Source organism: Struthio camelus, chromosome 1 (genome assembly GCF_040807025.1).
Source record: "Struthio camelus isolate bStrCam1 chromosome 1, bStrCam1.hap1, whole genome shotgun sequence".
Classification (NCBI taxonomy): domain Eukaryota; kingdom Metazoa; phylum Chordata; class Aves; order Struthioniformes; family Struthionidae; genus Struthio; species Struthio camelus.
Genome location: NC_090942.1, coordinates 36,135,414 through 36,154,628, shown reverse-complemented (window position 1 = coordinate 36,154,628; position 19,215 = coordinate 36,135,414). Strand labels below are relative to the sequence as shown.

Genomic DNA, 19,215 nt, shown 5'->3' with positions numbered 1-19,215 from the left:
CTCATCTGACGTTTCAGCAAAGCCTATTACACTTTGCTTAATGTACACTTATGATAATTAATCTATCTCTTTTTTTCTTTAAAAAGTTGGATTGCCATATAGAATTGCCTTATTGATCAAATCAGTGTTTACCTGAGAAGAAGGTCACAATGCCAAAAACTAAATCCCCAAGGATTTAAATTGATCCCTTTGTGAGGCCTGTAAACTTGGGAATGATGAACAAAGTAGTATGGCTCCCCTGCTTTGGTAATGGCGAGTTGGTAGCACTTCAGTTTTACACTGTTTTGCGAGGGGAATACAGCAAGCCCTATCTGATGCTTCCTCCTCTTCACCTACCTAGTGAGGATTTCTTGAGATACAAAATAAAAAATTTGTTCCGTTCAACAAAGGTAAAGTTGCCTGAAGATCTTCGGCAAGGTTTTGAATTTACAAAACCACTCTCCTCCCACTGAATTTAGGAGAAAGAAATAATGGCTGCCAGTTATCTGAACTTTTAAGACATATGGCAAACAGTCTACCATCTCTACAAAAATTTCCAGAGGAAAACTGCACAAATTCTGGTCTTTAGGTTTCGTAGGTATCCAGGATGCCTGTCAGACATGTCACGCCCACTATGAAAAGTCTGTTAGAACTGACTAAGTGCATAAATCTTGATTTCAACAGCATTTATTTATGAGAAAAATCAACAATTTCTGTACGGTTTCCAAACTGTGTTATTTGTCATACATGGCAGATTCAAGTAGCGCGGACATTTAATCAAATCACAATAGTAACTTTAGTCCTAATAAAGAATTATTAGGACTAATTATTATTAGAGTGCTGTTTAGCATTCTAGTAGGAATTTATTGCTTTCTGTCTGTTAGGCCCTTTCTTCCATAAATCTATTTACACAAGACAAAATTACCCTAAATTCAAATAAAAGCATCTTCTAGCAGCGCCAAGAGTAATTACCAAATAGCTGGCATAGAGCATTACTTGGTCTAGGAAAACAAGAAGTCTTGATGTTACCATACTTCAATGGCATGATGGGTTTTAGTTGTTGTTATTGGCCTTTTTTCTTGAAAAAAATTGCAAACCTCACCTATTCTATGTTAAGGCCTTTAGGTTTCTAAACTCATCAAGAGTCAAGAGTCCATTTATGAGCAGTTTCTTCCTTACAGTCCTAGAACCTTCTTGTTATCCCATTGTAATACGAGAAGGTTCTGTCAATCCTGTTACATGCTGAATGCTTGATATGTTTCTGATAGCATTGTGACAGAAGGATTCTTTTAATGACTTTTCCCAAATAATTAGTAACCCTGAGGGATCTGACATTACATTAAGTGGAATGAATAACTTGAACATTAGTTGGTCTGAGAGCTGCATCATCATATGAGATAGTCTGTCTAACTAAGTTAGTTATATAGAAGCTTCTGTGGTTCTGTGAAACTTTATTTTACAAACAAGTGCTTAATGTTATATATCAGTCCATAATTTCCTTCAGTAGAGCTTCTTAGTTTTTTAATGGGTGACATGACATCTGCTTTCTTTTCCTGCTGCAGTGGGGTTCTGTACTGTATCATCTGCAGTCTGTATTGACGAGAAGTTGAGGTATCTCTGACCTTTATCACCTCAACTGCCCGGAAAGAGATGAGGGCACATTAGGTGTCGGTTGTGTCCCAGAGGTAGCCAAAAAATAGAATCTCATACAATAGCAGTATGCTTATTTTGAAGTGAAATCCGTGTAGAAAGCTATTATTTTAGGTGAATAACTGTTCTTCTTCTCCACTTTGTTTTCAACTAGAATACATATTTTTCCTGAATGTCCCTAGTTTTAACAATGAGAAGAAGATAGATGCTTGATTTCTCTGTGTGTGTGTGTGTGTGTGTGTGTGTGTATTTTTTTTCATCTTTTTTTCCCCTTTGTTAAAGCTTTCAGGTTATTAGGATTGTTGTCCATTGATCTGTGACGTGAAAAGGAGAAAATGCAGGAGAGACTAGAATATTTACCTTGGGAAGCAAAGATGCGGAATCTAGTTGCTAGCAACTGAGACACTTCAGTAGTTCTGCGTGGCTATTTGAGTAGCTATGTGTGCACTTATTCTCGGTTTACAAAAATGGCCTATAGATTCTGGAAGATCCTGAAAACAAGTATATAATAAATCCTTTTTATTGCATAAGTGATGACAAATATTTAGTATGGGATGTTTAAAGTGTTTAAGTTAAAAGAAAAACTTCAAGGTTAAAGCAGTACTTGATGAGAGATGTTAAACAAAAAACGTTTGACAACTCTAAAATATAAGGCTTTAGATTTTTTTCCACCAAAAACCAGTAACATATTAGTCAATATATACTAATTTACTAAAATGACACGTTTTTGTATTCACAGGGTAATAAATACTTTAAACAAGGAAATTTTGATGAAGCGATACAATGCTATACTAGAGGGATGCATTCTGATCCGTACAATCCAGTATTGCCCACAAACAGAGCATCTGCTTTTTATAGAATGAAAAAGTAAGATTCATATTGTTAAATCTTTCATATTTTCTTCTTTGAAATACTTCCTTGCTTCAGGTTTTTTGTTTGTTTTTACATCTCAATTATATTATTAATCATGCTGTAATACGCAGGTCTATATAGGACTGCAGTCACAATGTGCTTTGCAGTTTCAAAGTAAAATGGGGATTGCCCGGATAAGCAATGTGGTAGTCGCTCATCTTTTTTTCCTCTGTACTTTCTAAAGTTCAATATCTGTGCTACAATGTAAGAAATTTTAAAAAGAAAACAGGGAAAGTTCTCTATCTAGTTTGCCCTTCAGAGTCTTTGAGCACTGTTTCTAAGGCTTTAGTTTGTTTGAGGAGAAGAAATGGGTACAGGGGAGTTGGTTAAGTTGTGAAGTATGTAAGATTTCCACTTTGGAGAAAGCCTGTAAAACTTCAGACTAAGCTAACTTGCTAAGTTTTGGGGTTTATTCAAACTGTGTTCAAACTAACTCGTTCACGTTATTGATAGGTTTTCTGTTGCAGAATCTGACTGCAATTTAGCACTTGCTCTAGATAAAAATTACACAAAGGCTTATGCCAGAAGAGGGGCTGCTCGCTTTGCTTTGAAAAATCTTCAAGGAGCCAAAGAAGGTGGGTCTTTTATTTTTTAATGCATTTCTTATAGTACATGCAATTTATTCATGTATCTACCTGATTAAAGCTGGCGTGATTTACTCATTTGGTGTAGGAATTTAATTTCCACTTTCTATTTAAAAAAAAAAAAAAGAAGAAGTAAAATACCAGATCTCATGTTTCTGGTAAGAGAAAATTCAAGTAGAATGTCCAAATGATTACTGTAGCTCTAAATAGGCCTGGAATAATTCAGTTTTAAAAGTCTTGGAGTAATGTGTTCTTTGTAATATATCCAGTTCTTTATGTACTACATCTAACAGTTATTTCAAAGGATGCTTGTGTTTTATGTTCTGTTACCTAGCCAGTAATTCCCACCTGAAACATTGTTTTCTGTTCTTCTGATAGATTATGAAAAAGTTTTAGAGTTGGATGCAGACAACTTTGATGCAAAAAATGAACTGAAGAAAATTTATCAGGTAATAGTAATGGTTACTAACAGAAGTTAATACGCAGTATTCAATTCATATCTGTGTCAGCTTATAACAAGAATGGAATTCAACAAAATCTCTTGAGTTTTTTCTATCATTTGACGTTAACTGAGGTCAAAGTCTGTAATTTCTTTCAGATTAACTGGCACGTATGCCTACATTGGTGTAATGGTAGGTTAGCAGACTAAGACCAGAGATGTGCGCCAAGCTCTGACCTGCCCCTCCTGCCCCTTTTTGCCCTTCAGATGTTTTTTCTACCTCCCATATTGTTTTTTCTGGTCATGCTTAGCATTTCGGTATAAACTGCAGGGTAGCGCTTCACATATGAGAACCTATAGATTCTTCTGGCCACAGAGTAAAGCTAACTGCTGGCATGCTTGTAGTCCCCCTAATTGCTGCGGTATGCCAAGCCAGAATGCAGGTTTAAGCCTGACAGAACATCGTAACCTGCTGCAAGTCTGACCCCTTTCACGACAGGAAGAGAATGGAGATTATGATGGCCTGAGTAGACCATAAGCTCAACTGGCATTGTGTGAACATGCTTGTGCCTCTTCAACTGTCGTTTTGAAAGGCTTGGGAAAGATTTTTTTCGAAATGAAGACCCTAGATTTCTAATAACTAAGTAAATGATTTGTAAGCTGGAACATATAAGCAGGTTCTGCAGATCATTTTCCACTGTGCTTCAGAAATTATATACCTCTTCTTTATTATGTACTGTTCTGGTTCACAGTCCTTCACAGAAATATGTTTTCAAGGCCAGGTAGAATGGCCTCTTCAGTTTGCGGTCAAATTGTAACAAAAGCACTTCTATATAAAATGGTTGGGAAATTTTTACCCCTTAAAAGTTTAGAATTTGTATGTTCTGAAAGTATATGTGAGTGAGGAAAATACATGTTGAGAAACAGTGGTATCTTTTGCAGGCTTTGTCATCAAAAGAAAGTTCAGAACAGAAAGAGATTGAAGATGCAGTCAAACCTGAATTATCAGATGAAGAGAAGCAACACATTGAAGAGCAGCAGCTCAAACAGAAAGCTATTACAGAAAAAGATCTGGTAAATCACAGCTTTCAGTGTGACAGTAGAACTAACGCAGAAAAGTGTTGTGTTGTGCTGTTGGCTTTGCAAATGTATAAATTAAACTTCATACTTTCCTGAACTTCATAAATACAGCGTACTAGATATGCCCTTAATTCATTCCCATTTCTGAGTTCCCATTTTTGAGTTTCGTCTGCTTAGAATCTTCTGGAACAAAATTATGCAAGGTAGCTTTTACAGCACAGGTTGTGCACAGTAAATTTCACATAGATTGTAAGCTAAGTGAAACAAGAACTGTATTTAACAAAGACCCTATTTCTTCAGTATTATATGCATCTTAACCCCTGCTTACCCAAGTAGAGTTGTGGACTTTTTTTTTTTACATTTTCAAGCCTCTGATTAGACAGTAAAAAGTAGCTATGTAAAAGAGCTTCAGAAAGTGCAGGTGGCAGTGATAATAAAAATCTTTTTCTGGGTAAAGAAATAACATTGAGCTATGCATGATTTTCTTACTGTTCTCATATGTAACTGTTTATAACTTGTGACTTCTTGTTAATATTCATTTTTTCCATACAGTCTGTAAAAGGTGGTTAGTAGGAAAAGAACTAAAGCATACATTAGGCGATGGGAACAAAGTTTAGAAAAGGCCACAGAAAAGAAATTTTAGTCTAACGCAGTAGCTCAGTGCAGCAGGCCTACGTCACTGTAGGCGTGTGCCTGACGACATGGATCCTGTCATGCCTGAATTGTGGCCTTTAATTTTTGTTAATGAGGAGAGAGTGGTAGAAGAACAGATAAGAGACAGGGCTTTATAAACAAAATTTTAGTGCTGCATAAGAAGAGTAATATATATTTAGTTTCTTGTAAACAAAGTAAAAAAAATTGATTGTGACTGTATGGAGCATTAAATGAAAAACAACAGAAGCGTTTGGAGGATAACTGTTTTGTGGATGAAGCGGGATAAAGAAGTATTTATATAGAGCAGAGAGGGAAGTTATGAAGGTTAATTTGTGCAACTGGTGTTTAAATTGGAAAGGTCTGAGAAGTAGATCATGCATGCGAATTAGGCAAGGAAGCTGAAGCAAGTGGAAAGGTACGTTTCTGTTAAAGAAAATGCACGAGGAGTTAAAATTACTTGTGTGTGTATAAAGAAAAAAGTGCATCTTTGTGTCAAAGACTTAAAAAAAAAAAAAAAAAAAGAAAAGAAAAAAAGAAAAGAGCAGAGTCAGGAAACTCAAAATGTATGGTCAGAAAGGACTTCAAAGAGGATGTGGTCATGGTCAATAAGTCCTTTACCGTCCTGGTTAGGGGCTGCTCTTTACAGTGGGAGAGTAAAGGCAGTCTGTCAGAAGATGAAACAGTTACATTAGAAAAGAGAAGCAGAAGGGAGTTGAGAAATGAAGAAAAGTGGGCTTATACTGATAATTGCCCTTACATCCCCATCCTTAGCTTTGTTGCACACAGTAACTTAGGATAAATAAATAATTCTCCAATGCTGTAATCACTTGTTTGTCCCATAAAAAGAGGAGAGGAGGAGGAATAAAACACTTGAAATAACTGTAAAAAAAAAAATTGATAGATGAATGTTTTGATACTAAGTTGATTTGTCAAGAATCGGTGGGAGTATTTTTGTATGTAGAATAGAAAAAGCCGTTGCAAATGTATCCTTTCATTGTTCACCCAGTAAGAAAAAAAACACATTAGAAAATACATTAAAATCTTTACTTTCTCTTCTGCAAATGCCTTATGATCTGTCAGAACAGGGGGAAGCAGGGAGGACCTTACCGATGTGTCCTGTTACTCTCCCAATACCGTACATGCAGGAAGGCAGAATGTTAAAAAGAGTCAGCAGTTGCTTGTCATCTGATTTGGGCATTTTTCTGAGGGGAGAGGCATTGTTTGTTTATTTAAAAGCAAATTCTGCCTTTACCTAGCTAATTTTGACCTTGCAAGGATTGCAGGCAAGCATGAGGCTTTACTCTTTTCTTCCTAGATTTCGTGAGGGATGCCTTTCAAAGCAGTAAATAGGAGGGGGAATATTTATAGACATGTATTTTTTGAAATAGTTTATATTCTTCGGATTAGCCTTACTTTTTAAGCAACTGCAAAATTCAAGTATGGGCTTCAAGAGGGAAGGGAAAGGTAAGTGAACTGATAAAGCATTCTGCGACGAGATGACATTTCAGCATGGCATTATTTAAAGTTTTATCCATAGACTATGAAGGATTTGTTTGGTCCTTTCTTTTGGTTTCGGCCTATTTTTTTCTTCTTTAAGAATTCCTTGTGTTGCTCTTAACTTTGGCTACAGAGTGGCTTATGCTACACCTGAGGAGTGAAGAAAATATCATTAGTATAGACTTACAAGTCTGCTCTTAAAAATTTGGCTGCATGCATTGTTTATCCTTGAAGTACTAGAACAAATGAGGATCTAGCCTTTTGTGGTCTCCCTTCAAAAGAGCATATATATGAAGAAATATGCCATAAATATCTGCCCTGATATGGGTGGTGCTTATGATCCATCGTCTTCATACTCTCAGTTCACAGTGATCCTGTCAGCTTTTGTCATCTTGTTAGCAAATTGCACTAGATCTTTTTCAATGTGGTTTTTTTTTTCCCCTAACATAAATATAACAGGGTAACGCTTATTTCAAAGAAGGGAAGTATGAAGCTGCAATAGAGTGTTATACACGTGGTATAGCAGCAGATGGCACCAATGCACTTCTGCCAGCTAACAGAGCTATGGCCTATTTAAAGATTCAAAAGTAAGTAGTAGTGCAGGTACAGTACTGTTTCTTTCCTTGCTGTGAATTAATAGCAAAAAGAATCCAATGGGTTTTCATTCAAGTTCAGTTACTGTAGCTTATCATAATTCTTTCTAGAATTCGGTATAAAAAGAAGCATATGGAAAGAAATAAGGGAGAGAAATATGTATGTAATCTTGCAGTGTACATCTTAGGGGGAAAAAATTAAACATAAAATAGGAACAGTCTGAAATTGTAATGAAATCTAAATAACTTTCCTAAAACTTGATTTTTTTTTAATGTTCTTCCATGTGTGTAAAGTTCTAGTTTCAAAGGGCCTGCCTAACGCTATATATATATATATTTTTTTTTTTTAATAAAAAACACTGTATAAAGTAATGGATAACTTCTGACTTCAAAGAGACTGGATAGACTGGATACACTGAAAATGAACATCTTTTAAAATATTTTTTCTTTAATTCCAATGTGAACCTGTAGTTTGCTCATTTTCAGTTAAGCTTTAGTCAAATAACGCAGTAAAAGTAGGAAATGTGCCACATGAGAGACATTCCACGTGACCATTTTTGAAGTCTCTGAATTATTTTGTTTCAACTACCGAATTATAGTATGACAGTTTCAATCTTTTAAACTGGCAGCATGGAGAGCAGGAAGCTGAATGCTGTGTTGCTGTGTTCTTCTAACATGACACGGCTGGGTATCTGTAGAAACCATACATTCATCTCAAATTGTAAGATTATAAAATACGTTGCATGGGTAATAATTTTGTATCACAACGCTTATAATTTAGTATTGAAGCCATAAGAAAATGTCATAATACAAATAATGTTGTCTGAAAAACAGAGAATCGGTAAGTTGTTGTTTAATTGAATGACGAAGCAAGAAAATTGTTTCTGTAAAATAAATCAGTGTATCTTGGGTCTGTACGCTTCAAAGAGGACACAAATATAAAATGCACCAGAAGCTCATTGGTATTCACCTCCAGAACTGATCAGAGCTGCAAAAATACTTAGTCCCTAGATTTATTAATAGAATGAAGGAGGAGAGAAGAGGAATGAAAGAAAATACTTTAATATGTACATAGTGGAATCATGATCAAATATAACTGGAATGAGGAAATTTGATCCTACATTGAAAACAAGTTACAGTAATGCAAGGATATGCTGAATTGGACTGTAACTATTTCAAAATGATAAGTCAAAGAAATTCAGACCTAGAGAAATTATTTTGCATATGCGTGTTTTTCATTTCTTACGTTCTTTTGTTTGTAAAGTGGAAAGTCTTGGAAGATTTTAGAAATAGCATATTGCCTGAATTAAACCTGAAACCTACACTGAGGCACTCTGACCTAAATCAAACTGCTTTATATTAGCCTAAGTCATTAGAAAGCGCAAGATGTTTAGCACTTTAAGTCCTGGATCTTCCGTTTTTAAGTTATATTTTAAATATTTTGGGTAGCGCTGTCTTTTCAATTGAAACTGCTTCTTTTGAGAGTGCTTATTAATTTTGTGCTGCTCTTCTGCTGAGATATGAAGAGGCTGAAGATGACTGTACACAAGCTCTGCTGTTAGATGCCTCCTATTCTAAAGCTTTTGCCAGAAGAGGGGCTGCCAGAGTTGCTCTTGGAAAGCTAAAAGAAGCTATGCAAGGTAAGACTAAATTAGCATTAGTGGGTGGGTAAGTGGTGAGTAGACTATTGTTGTCTTCTAATAGCAGTTAAATCAGTTGCTGACTCATTGAGATTGTTAGTGCAAAGCTTAAACAACAAACAAAACGCAACCTTTTTTTTTCTGTACTAGAATATGTATAAAAGGTTTGTGTTCATGTCCACATGGTAGGAAGACAGTTTTGTGGGAAATTATATATGAGGAACAGAGGGATTGCCAAAATCATGTAACTTATTCCTCAAAATTATTAATTAGAATTTATGCTAATTCACTGTTATTTCACATATTAAAAGAAACTTGTATGTGCTGGAGGTGTGGAAATACACAGGCTCGGCATCAAAACAAACTTTAATTCTTGTCCTAGTCTCAAATTATGTATGAAACATATTTCATGATTAAGGACTGATTTATTACAGACTTAAGTTAAAAAGCAAGCAAGAGAAGTAAAGAACGTTGTACTTGATTTTGTTCTACGTATCTGCTCTTTTTTCATGTTGCTGTGAGGCAACATCAGGCTTAGTTGGGTGTCCTCTGTTAGTTCCTGAAAAAATGTAGAATTCCATACAAATTTGAGTGTATTCTGTGACTACTCTTCTGTTGCTTACAATAAGTAGTAAGAAATAGTTTGACAAATGTGTTTAAAATTAGATTGCAGTATAAACATTAGGATGGCTTATCCGATGTAAATTATTTTAGAGCTATGAAAGGAAATTGGGAGTTTTAAAGAATTTACCAGTACTTCGTAACGTCGGTTGAAATGTGTACAGTTTTCATATGTTAATTTTTCACTCAGATTTCGAAGCTGTTTTGAAGCTGGAACCTGGCAATAAACAAGCAATAAATGAACTCACTAAAATAAGGAATGTATGTATGCTTGTGATTATTCTGTTTTTCTAAGCTTATATTAATAGAATGTTTCATTCTCTGTTAAGTAAATTTAAAACATCTTGCAGTCAATCATTTCTGAAATTTTTGATCATCTGAACAACAATCTTTTCTTTTTTTAAGGAGTTATCTGAGAAAGAGCAGTGGACTCATCAAGAATATCCAGAAATATTGGTAAAAGAAACAGAAATAAAAAATATAGTGAAAGTCATTGATAAACCATCGCACCTGAAAGCAACAGTAAGTGGTTTTGTTTTGTGATTGAATATGTAGAATGATGGAAAAAATAGAGCTTAAAGTTAAAATCCACTTCTTGCTTATTTGTGTAGACTGCCTCCTGATAGGTATGCCTTACATATGAAAACCCAAGATTTAGAGATTTACCTCTTTGATGTTTTTCAAGAACATAACTTCTACATTTCCCTGTGTTTGTAACAGTGAGTACAGTAGCCATGGTGTAAATACTCAGCCTACACTGCTGCTCAGGAAACATGGTAAATGCCTATTACAGTAATATGAAATGAGGAGGCAATAGATACCACTAACTCTCTGCTGGGTCCACAGCTGACAGGGAAGATCAGAAGAAAGGGGAGGCAACTGGTTGCAGAGACTTAAGAAAGCTGTGGGTAAACTCCCTTTCTCTCTGCTGTGCTAGATTTCTGTAGTAGGTTTAGCTGTAACAAGGCATATTGCCTATTCTTATTCGCATACTCTGGTGTCACCCAAGGCTACTGCAGTTACCTTGAGCCTGCATTTTCATCCACATAATATGTAGATTAGCTGGCCAATGGTTTACGAGAAGTGTTATTTTAGGAGTGCAGATTATCTGTGGTACTAGTGAAATTAATGAGTTACACGGAAGAAAATATGGCAATGTAGTGAGCCATATCAGCTTTTTGTATGCATTAGGCTGCCCCTTTTAGTACACTTACTATTTTCTTTTGTACATTCAGAAGCAAGTTCCTCTGTAAATATAAAGTGTGTTCATACTCTGTGTAGAATACTCTAGTGTTCTGCTCTTAATAACTTTTTTACTTTTGTTTATTGCTTTTAATTGCATAGTTCAAATGGATAGTTCAGTAGAAAAGGTACGATTATTTTAATACTGATTTTAAAACGCACTACATGCTAGATGAAACATCTCTTAAAAACTGAATGAAGTCGTTGTGAAGTAACTGAAATACTGTAGAAAATTATATTCAATTTTCAATGTGACTGCTAAATTAATTGGAGATACTAGGCTACTGTTTTTATTGTAATTCTGTTAAGGTTGGACAAGTGTTAGATGAAGCATTTCTACTGTTTTTATTGTCCGAGGAGTGCAGAGAGCACTGTAGTTTTCTCTGTCTCTTACCCACTCTCCCAGTCCTGATACAAGGATGGGATGGGATGTTCTCAAAGCAAGCCATATGTTGTCTGTCATCACCAACCCAACAGGGTTTTTGGGCCTAATTTAAAGCAATTTGCAAACTGCTGTGGAGACTTATCGTGGAGTTGTGTTAGCTCAGCGGAGAAATCTGTCATATCAAGACATCTAAATTTTGAATATGTTTAATTGTGTATATTTGCAGAACAATATATACTACATTTTATGTTCAGTGAATGGAATTCCCAAGCAGAAAGTGATGAATTTCTTACTAAATGATGTCTCCTCTTAAGTACTGTGAAGCTGATGTTTGGCAATATTCAGAAATAACGGTGATCGTTCAGATGTGAAATCTAATAACTGGCAAAACTGGAACAAGCTGAAGCATTTTAGCTGCATAGCATGTCCTCCAGTGGTGGAACTAGTTGCCTTGAGATATATGTAACTTGGTCAACCAGTAAGACTGAGCTACAAATATTTATCATTTCAAAATTTGAAGTTTTGTATGTAGAATAAGAAGTTATGTATGTAGAACGTCAATTCCTATGTTGTTAGATGCTTGTTTGGCCAAAATGTGGTTGGTCAAGCTGTTGGTCAAAATATATGGTAGTCCTTGCCGTTGTTAGGAAAAAACAAAAACTAATGATTTTTCATTACTGGAAAAGCAGAATGCAGATTTCGGGATTCTCTAGAGTAAGCATACACTGATTCATAAGGGATAAAGCAAGAGAATGATCATAGAACACTTTCCATAGAATGTGTTGGAGTTTCCTATTTTGGCATTTATTTTAACACAAAGCATCTTTTGTGTGCACCAACGCAGGTGAACCTGGTTATCATGAGATAAGTTTAAACACGGTCATTTTTCTAAGGACTTTACCCTGATTTAAAGGCTAAACACGTGACGTTAGGTATGTGTTCTGTTTAGAAGCCTTTGAGAAGAATAGTCATTGAAGAAATTGACGATGACGTACAAAACAGTGATTTGCCCAGCACTTCTTTAGTCAACAGTTGGAGGAGTTCTACACGTATTGAAACAACTGCTAATCTAAATGAAGATGATCTGTTAACTACAATGGATATTCCAAAAGCAAAGCAGTTGAAAATAGAAGAAATCGGTGATATGCCGACATTACAGTAAGTATAAAAATTCCAGTTCCCTTTTTGAAAGGTAAATGTAGTTGAAATCTTCATTTTCAAATTTCTACACATGATGAGTTAGAACGTGTTTTGAAGAATTTGGTTTACCAAAGAAAATGTTCAAAGAAACCTAGAGTTCTTGCACATATGTCTCTTTGATTATGTAATGATGGAAACAAGTATTTAGGGTGAGAAGGAAAACTGTTTAACTCGAATAGTTTTGCCCTTACATTCAAAATATAAAGGAATTTGTAGTATTTTCCTGTATATCATACTTTTTTACTTGTGCCCTTTATCCTTCTCATCTATGATTTTTATTTGAGGTATTCTAGATTTTTAAGCACAGCTCAGACACATTCTTTGCACACCAGTCCTGTGAGTTGAAAGGAACAGAGATGACAATGTCACTTACTACTCTTTCCTCCACTGAGCAGGCAGCCATTAACTTCAGGTTTGCTCAGTCTTCCTGAGGGGCCGCTGTGTTACCTGGTCCTAGGTGACTAGGTGAGAGTAGGCTGAGTATAGAAGGAGCTATACTCACCTTTTCCCAGGCAGATGCTGGAACTCTACCTGTTATCCGTTTAGGAAAGCTTTGTGCACACCTTCATTTGTCATCTCTTCATGTTAATAGCAGATGCTTTCGGTGATATGCTGATTGATGACTTCCTGTGAGAATTCCTCCCTCACACTCCCCTTTCTCAGCTCAAATGGATTTAATGTGAAATGTTGAAGACAAAAGTATATTTTATAGCCATTTTATGAAAAATAGATGGACTTAAATGACAGATTATAGGACAGCAAATGGCTCCACTGTAATCAATGTTGAAAACCGTTTGTTCATCTGACATGGTTATTGTTTCACATTATGAAATTACAGAAAACCTAGTATTTTTGCAGCTGTGTATGGTCGATATTTGTACCATAAAATGTAGTTATTTTCAGAAACAAAGTGGAGACAGGCTGAGTATATTTATCAGTATTTGCAAATGTATTTTTAAGAAAAGATAAATCAACTGTAAGGTTTTTTGCAGTTTGAAGGGTTTTGTAGTTTGTTTGTTTCTAAGATACCCACTTAAACAAAACTCCTATAAAAACTCTAAAAATCATTGTATCTTAGATTTTTTCAGGAATCCATAGAGCTATCGTTCCAATTAGATCTCAGTGTAAGATTACTCAAACGTTTTCCTGGTTTTTAAAGTTCAAAATCTCTCTGCAGGCTTCCTAGCAGTGTGAAAGGAATTTCATCAATTATACATCCGTCTTTCACTATGAAAAAGAAGATAGAAGAGGAAGTAAAAACATCAACTCGATCTATGTCTCCAGTCCCTGTTATTCCTGCAAATTCTTTCCAGCTTGAGTCTGATTTCAGAAAGTTGAAAGAATGTCCAGAAAAAATGTACATGTACCTGAAGGTATGAAACGTAGTATTAATCTGACACTGAAGAACAGCACGAATGAGTAAAAAGGGTAGTTGCATTTAGAATGACTTATCAGTGTACTGTAGTCTTTCGTTTAACTGTTTGCACATAGTATTTAAGTAGCTTGATCCACATTTAAGTGGTTCTCCTCTTGCATGATTTATTTCACTTTCAGTATGGTCTCTGCATAAATCTGTCTCATCTCTCAGACATTGGCCCTGGTTGTGGAAACACTTAGTAGGCATGTTAAATTCTGTTTTTTCAGATGAATAGTTGTAGCTTAGTTAGGCTTGGGCAGCATTCTTTTCTCTCTAAGCTGCACTCATACTTGAAGCACCTCAGTCTACTTAACATGTGCTTCTGTTTATGCAATATTTGGCAAAAGATTGTTTTTTAAGAAGTTAAGTTAGCAATCCTCTTGCAAACTCCCCCAAAAAACAAAATTAATTTATATTCAACATAAGCTTTGTTCTACGTCAACTAGCACAGCAGTGATTTGTTTTTCTTTGCTGTTGTTCTGCACTTCCAACATTCTGATTTTCTGATTCTCATGACTCAATTATATTTTTTTGGCCTATGAATAACATTTTTTTTTTCTAACTCTTCCAAAGCAAATAGAACCTTCGTTTTATCCGAAACTGTTCCAGAAGTCGTTAGATCCAGATTTGTTTAACCAGATACTGAAAATTCTACATGACTTCTACATCGAGTAAGTTTAGTTCCTTCCTTGTTGTGTAGAGGTTTACGTTGCTTGTTTCCGTTCTTTTCTGTCCTTCCCCCTCACCCCACTCCTGGGTTTGCAAAACTATTTCCAGCATATAGCATTACATTAGCAGGATACAGTCATTGGAATGACACAGCTGTTCCCTCTTAAAAAAGTTAAACTTATCTTGAAAAACTAGATTGAAGTGAAAAGAGATATATATATATATTTTAAAAAAAAAAGCATTTACTATATGTTGTTGACTTCAGTTCCTATAACTAGCATTGGTAACTGATTATTAGATTGTATGAAATAGTTTATCTTTTGTTCTGATTACTGTCTCTGCTGTTACCACATATAGTTGCACAGTATTAAGTTTTTAAAAGAAGAAATAGCTAAGAAATGCTGACAGTTTCATTTTTTAACTGTGCTATGTTAATGGTAACATAGCTTCTGAATTTTATTTTCGGTTAACTGCTAGCGTTCTACAGTAAAGCAGTAGGCTGTAGCAAATAAGTGTTGGAGCCAGAAGTTCTTATAAGCAAGGACTTATAAGCAAGTTCATTTTTCATGTTAGATGCAATGTGCCACTCCTGAATTACTTCTGTCTTAGAATTTTAGATTGTTCTGTGCCGAAAAGCAAGCGTAAATGAATATTAGCCTTTCCCTCAATTTCTTTAAAGCAAATGTCCACCATATGTGTGAAACATGACATGCTAAGCGTTGTAGACCTACGTTTGGTGGTATGGCATATAAAGACTAAGGAGTTGAAATTGTTTGTAGTAAGGTAAAAGGTATTTCTCTTGGAGGTAGACAGGACAGGCTGTTAAAGAAAAATGCTATTTATTTTTAGAATTTGTGACACAGACAGTAGGTGCTTACTGTTGCCCAAAAGACTGTAAAGTGAAACTGCAGTCTTGGAATTTTCTTTATAGATAAAAATGACAGCAACTGTAATGTGCTTGTGGCTGAGTTTTCTATAACCACAGAACACGTGTGTGTGTGTGTGTGTGTGTGTGTGTGTTCTCTCTCTATATATATACACACACACACTCATACATACATACACACATACTCTACTTCCTACTAAAGTGTAGAGAAATGGAAAACTTATGGCAAGGTGTAAGCATTAAGTCATATAATAGCTCTTTTGTGCCTCAACAACAATCACTTAGCACCTATCCATTTTTTTATGTTTCTTCACTCTTGCTCTGTATTATTAGGAATGCTTGCGTACAGATGTGTAGATGATTGGCTTTTTGCTTTGTGAGTTGAAGAATAGGCAGGAAAGATGAGAAAGGCAAGGAAGGAAGTTCCATTGGTCCTTTAATGTGACATTCTTGAAGTCTTTAATCCTGTTTGCAGCTACCTAATCTTTCTAATCAACAGTAGTTATTTTTATGTATCTAATAATCTTTAGGAAAGAAGAGCCATCACTCATCCTTGAAATCCTCCAGAGGCTATCGGAATTAAAAAGATTTGATATGGCCGTGATGTTTATGTCAAGCTCAGAGAAAAAAAGTAAGTAATTCAGTAACATCTTTTTAAACTTGGATTGTGATACTGTAGAATCTAGCAGGATTATGTAAAATGTAGTGCTACTCTTATTAGGGATGTTGCTGTTCTACGAGATGCACGTGTCTCTTAGTGGAAGCTATAGGTGCTTTACTTTCATTAGAGCTCAATCTTCATAGATGTGCTACTATTTATTCTATTATATCATCAGTTAAGACAAGTTTACCTATCTGGTTAGATGCTTTTTTGATGAATTTAGAAGCTAATACGAAAATGAAGTTTTTATTAATATTTCAGTTGCTTATTAAATAACAAAACTTGATGATTTAGTTGTAGTTTTCTCTGTTTTCATAAACAGTACCACCATATTTGTCTGATAACATTAGCTCTACAGTTAGCAACTAATAATGCCTGCGTTCATATGAAGTCTTCTTATGTCAAAGGTACATGCTTCTTAAAAGGTGTCAAAATTATGCCATTTTCACAACTTGCAGCCGTTTCTTGGCAACAGTGACTTTACGACTGGCAACTGGCGTCAGGCTTTATTGTTCTACCGGTGAATGATTGCCATGTTAGAACACAACTACTGCAATGCATGTTAAGTAATGGAGGCCATCAAGCAGTTAATCAAGTCTATTGTGGCCCCCCTCACTCCCCTACCACTTAATTGTGTCTTTCACAGAGGTACTAAATTGGTTAGTTCTAGACATTGGCTTTGTCCAGCTTACCTACAAAACAGACTGCAGCAAAAAGAATGCAAGTATCTCCAAACCACTCAGCCTGTTTGTCTCCATCCTTCTCTTGAAGCTTCAATTAGATTAGTTTGCAGTTCAGGTTGACTTTGGCTTGAGTTTCTGGTTCATAAAAGTGTGCATTTGTCTGTCTCTATTTAGCACCCCAAACAGACTATATAACAGTGAGGCACTTAAAAGCAAAGATTCCTGTGGAACCTGTATACATCTGAGTTTCATTAATAGTCATCATATTTTCACATAGCAGAATTTTTAATCTCTTTAGAATAAAATTTCTTGTTTGACACTTATGGAAGTACAAGTAAATTCCACCTGCAACTATGTTACGTGGCATTCAAATCGTAACCTTATGTAAGTTTACCTGTCATTTGGCATTAACTTTTTCTTCTGCCTTTAATTGCACAGTGCCAAGATAGTAAACAAAATGAAATCTGTGTTATCAGGTTTATACACCTGTTTAAGAAGACTTTTATTAGCCAGCTCCAGTGCATCAGAACAAAGAGAGGTCTTGTTACTTTTTTTTTTTCACCTTCTCAATGGCAGTAATTAAAAAAAATAAATAAATTTCAGCAATATAATCCAACCCTTACTCTCACTGAGGAAAGAGTTGGGCTAATTTACCTTAAATCTGGGAATCACAGAAACAACAATTAATGATGAATTTCTATTTTTACAGTTGTGCAAGTATTGTTCAGCCATGTGAAGAACATGGGTTTGAAAGATCCTTCTGTTGAAGAACTGGAAAAGAAATACGGAGTTTTCTCTTAGTGAGATTGCTGATATTGCACATGTAAATTACTCTATTTCCGCACTTCCTTCTTGTGGAAATCAGGCGAAGAAGTCTATACAGACTGGAATTTTGTTGCTTTTGTATAAGTAATGAAACCTGTACACTTGATTGAACCAAATGGCAAGTGCCTGGAGAAATAACGACCTAATTGCGCAGGTACATTTGCTTTCCAACTCCTGCAGCGATACAGATCTACATTGTCTTCAGCGGACTCTGTTTGTCAAAAACTGCTTGAGTGGATTGGCATTCAGGATTGGGACTGTGGATAGAGATCTTTACTGAAAAGGAAAAAATATATAAATATGTCTTTGGTAAGAATCAAATGATTTACTTGGTGTCCATTACAAATTTGCTCTTTTTTATTTTAGAAAATAAACTAAATGTTGAATTCAAAATACCAAAATTATCAGGAAGCTTCTTTATTAAGGTGCTAAATCACTTTTCTCTAAAGATACATCACACCAGAACATGCAGTATGGTAAACAAACCTGAGGTATGTTGGCCAAAAAACTACAGAATTCCTTTTACTTGAGTTTCTCTTACTGCTTATCTAAAAGCTGAATTTTGGCATTGACAGCTAAGATGTCCCTGTGAACCTCAACTGTAATTGCAGAGTAGAAGGAAGCCAAATACCATGAAATTAAAAGGTGGAGGGAAATGGGAGTATTTTGTGTTCTCTGGGCAGTACTTTTAAAATAATCTGATCAAATTTATCCTTTGGGTCAATGGGTTCTAAATAAGTAAAGCTCTTAAGCCTCAGAAGGCTAAGCAGAACACCTTTGCAAGACAACAAAGGCATGAAATAACCTGAAATTCTCAGATGAGAAAAGAAAAAGAGTTAGGCAAAGACATAATAAACTCTTCTAACTGTTCACATGACTAGAAGAAGGAAAGAATAGCACTTGTCAAGTTTACTTTAAAATGTAATATCCTAGTATGGCTTCCAAAAATTTACCAGCGCCTATGTCTCTAGACTTGACGGTATCTTTTTATCCTGTTGGTATTTATTCTGTCAGGTTGCTTTCACCGTGATTCAGACTTTGTGCTTTCCTAGTGCTTCTCTTACTACTGAAGCTATCTGACATTAAGCAATGCTTTTGTTTCGGTAGTTGTGCTCTTTTTCACAGGACTAGTGCAACAATTACAACATTCAAATAGAATTCAAACTTCCGAGGTGGATTAATGGGAATAGGAGTGAGTGTTACCTTCTGTGTAGTTGTTTTTTGAAATCTAACTTAAAACTTTCCCAGCTGTGTAACGTTCTAGTTCAGATGCAATTCGGAGCAAAAAATGTAACTGAACTACATCCCCGACTGGGTCTGAGTATCAGCTGATATGAGTGAAGGGGCTAGGTCACGAAGGTAGCTTTGAATTAGGCCTGGAAATAAATGCTAGGAACATAACCAGTGTTCTTAGGGAAATGGAAGAGCCTTTGTAGAACACTGCTTGCTGCTTACCTGCACCGTCAACTGTTATTGCTAGGTATGTCTCATGTTACTTGATAACAAGCTATCTTTTCCCCCTGTTGTAAAGCACTTCTGATAACGTATAAGTGATATTGCTGCAACAAATAGATGTGAATAAAAAGTAGTTACCAAAG

General features: G+C 35.5%; 1 protein-coding gene across 5 annotated transcripts in view; it reads left to right on the top strand.

Moving 5' to 3' along the window:
* RPAP3 (RNA polymerase II associated protein 3) overlaps positions 1 to 19,215 on the top strand; it is a 23,330-nt gene extending 4,115 nt beyond the window's left edge. For 3 of the 5 annotated variants that reach the window (XM_068934148.1, XM_068934143.1, XM_009680857.2), the window contains 13 exons: positions 2,369 to 2,496; positions 2,995 to 3,116; positions 3,504 to 3,574; positions 4,507 to 4,638; positions 7,255 to 7,382; positions 8,907 to 9,028; positions 9,840 to 9,910; positions 10,055 to 10,171; positions 12,226 to 12,434; positions 13,654 to 13,849; positions 14,467 to 14,564; positions 15,979 to 16,079; positions 17,502 to 19,215. In XM_068934148.1, the coding sequence (XP_068790249.1) occupies positions 2,369 to 2,496; positions 2,995 to 3,116; positions 3,504 to 3,574; positions 4,507 to 4,638; positions 7,255 to 7,382; positions 8,907 to 9,028; positions 9,840 to 9,910; positions 10,055 to 10,171; positions 12,226 to 12,434; positions 13,654 to 13,849; positions 14,467 to 14,564; positions 15,979 to 16,079; positions 17,502 to 17,593 (1,587 nt within the window). In that variant the 3' untranslated portion in view covers positions 17,594 to 19,215. Of the gene's footprint in view, positions 1 to 2,368; positions 2,497 to 2,994; positions 3,117 to 3,503; positions 3,575 to 4,506; positions 4,639 to 7,254; positions 7,383 to 8,906; positions 9,029 to 9,839; positions 9,911 to 10,054; positions 10,172 to 12,225; positions 12,435 to 13,653; positions 13,850 to 14,466; positions 14,565 to 15,950; positions 16,080 to 17,501 lie in introns of all 5 variants that reach the window. The other 2 variants (XR_011139502.1, XR_011139500.1) reach the window with 1 other exon arrangement.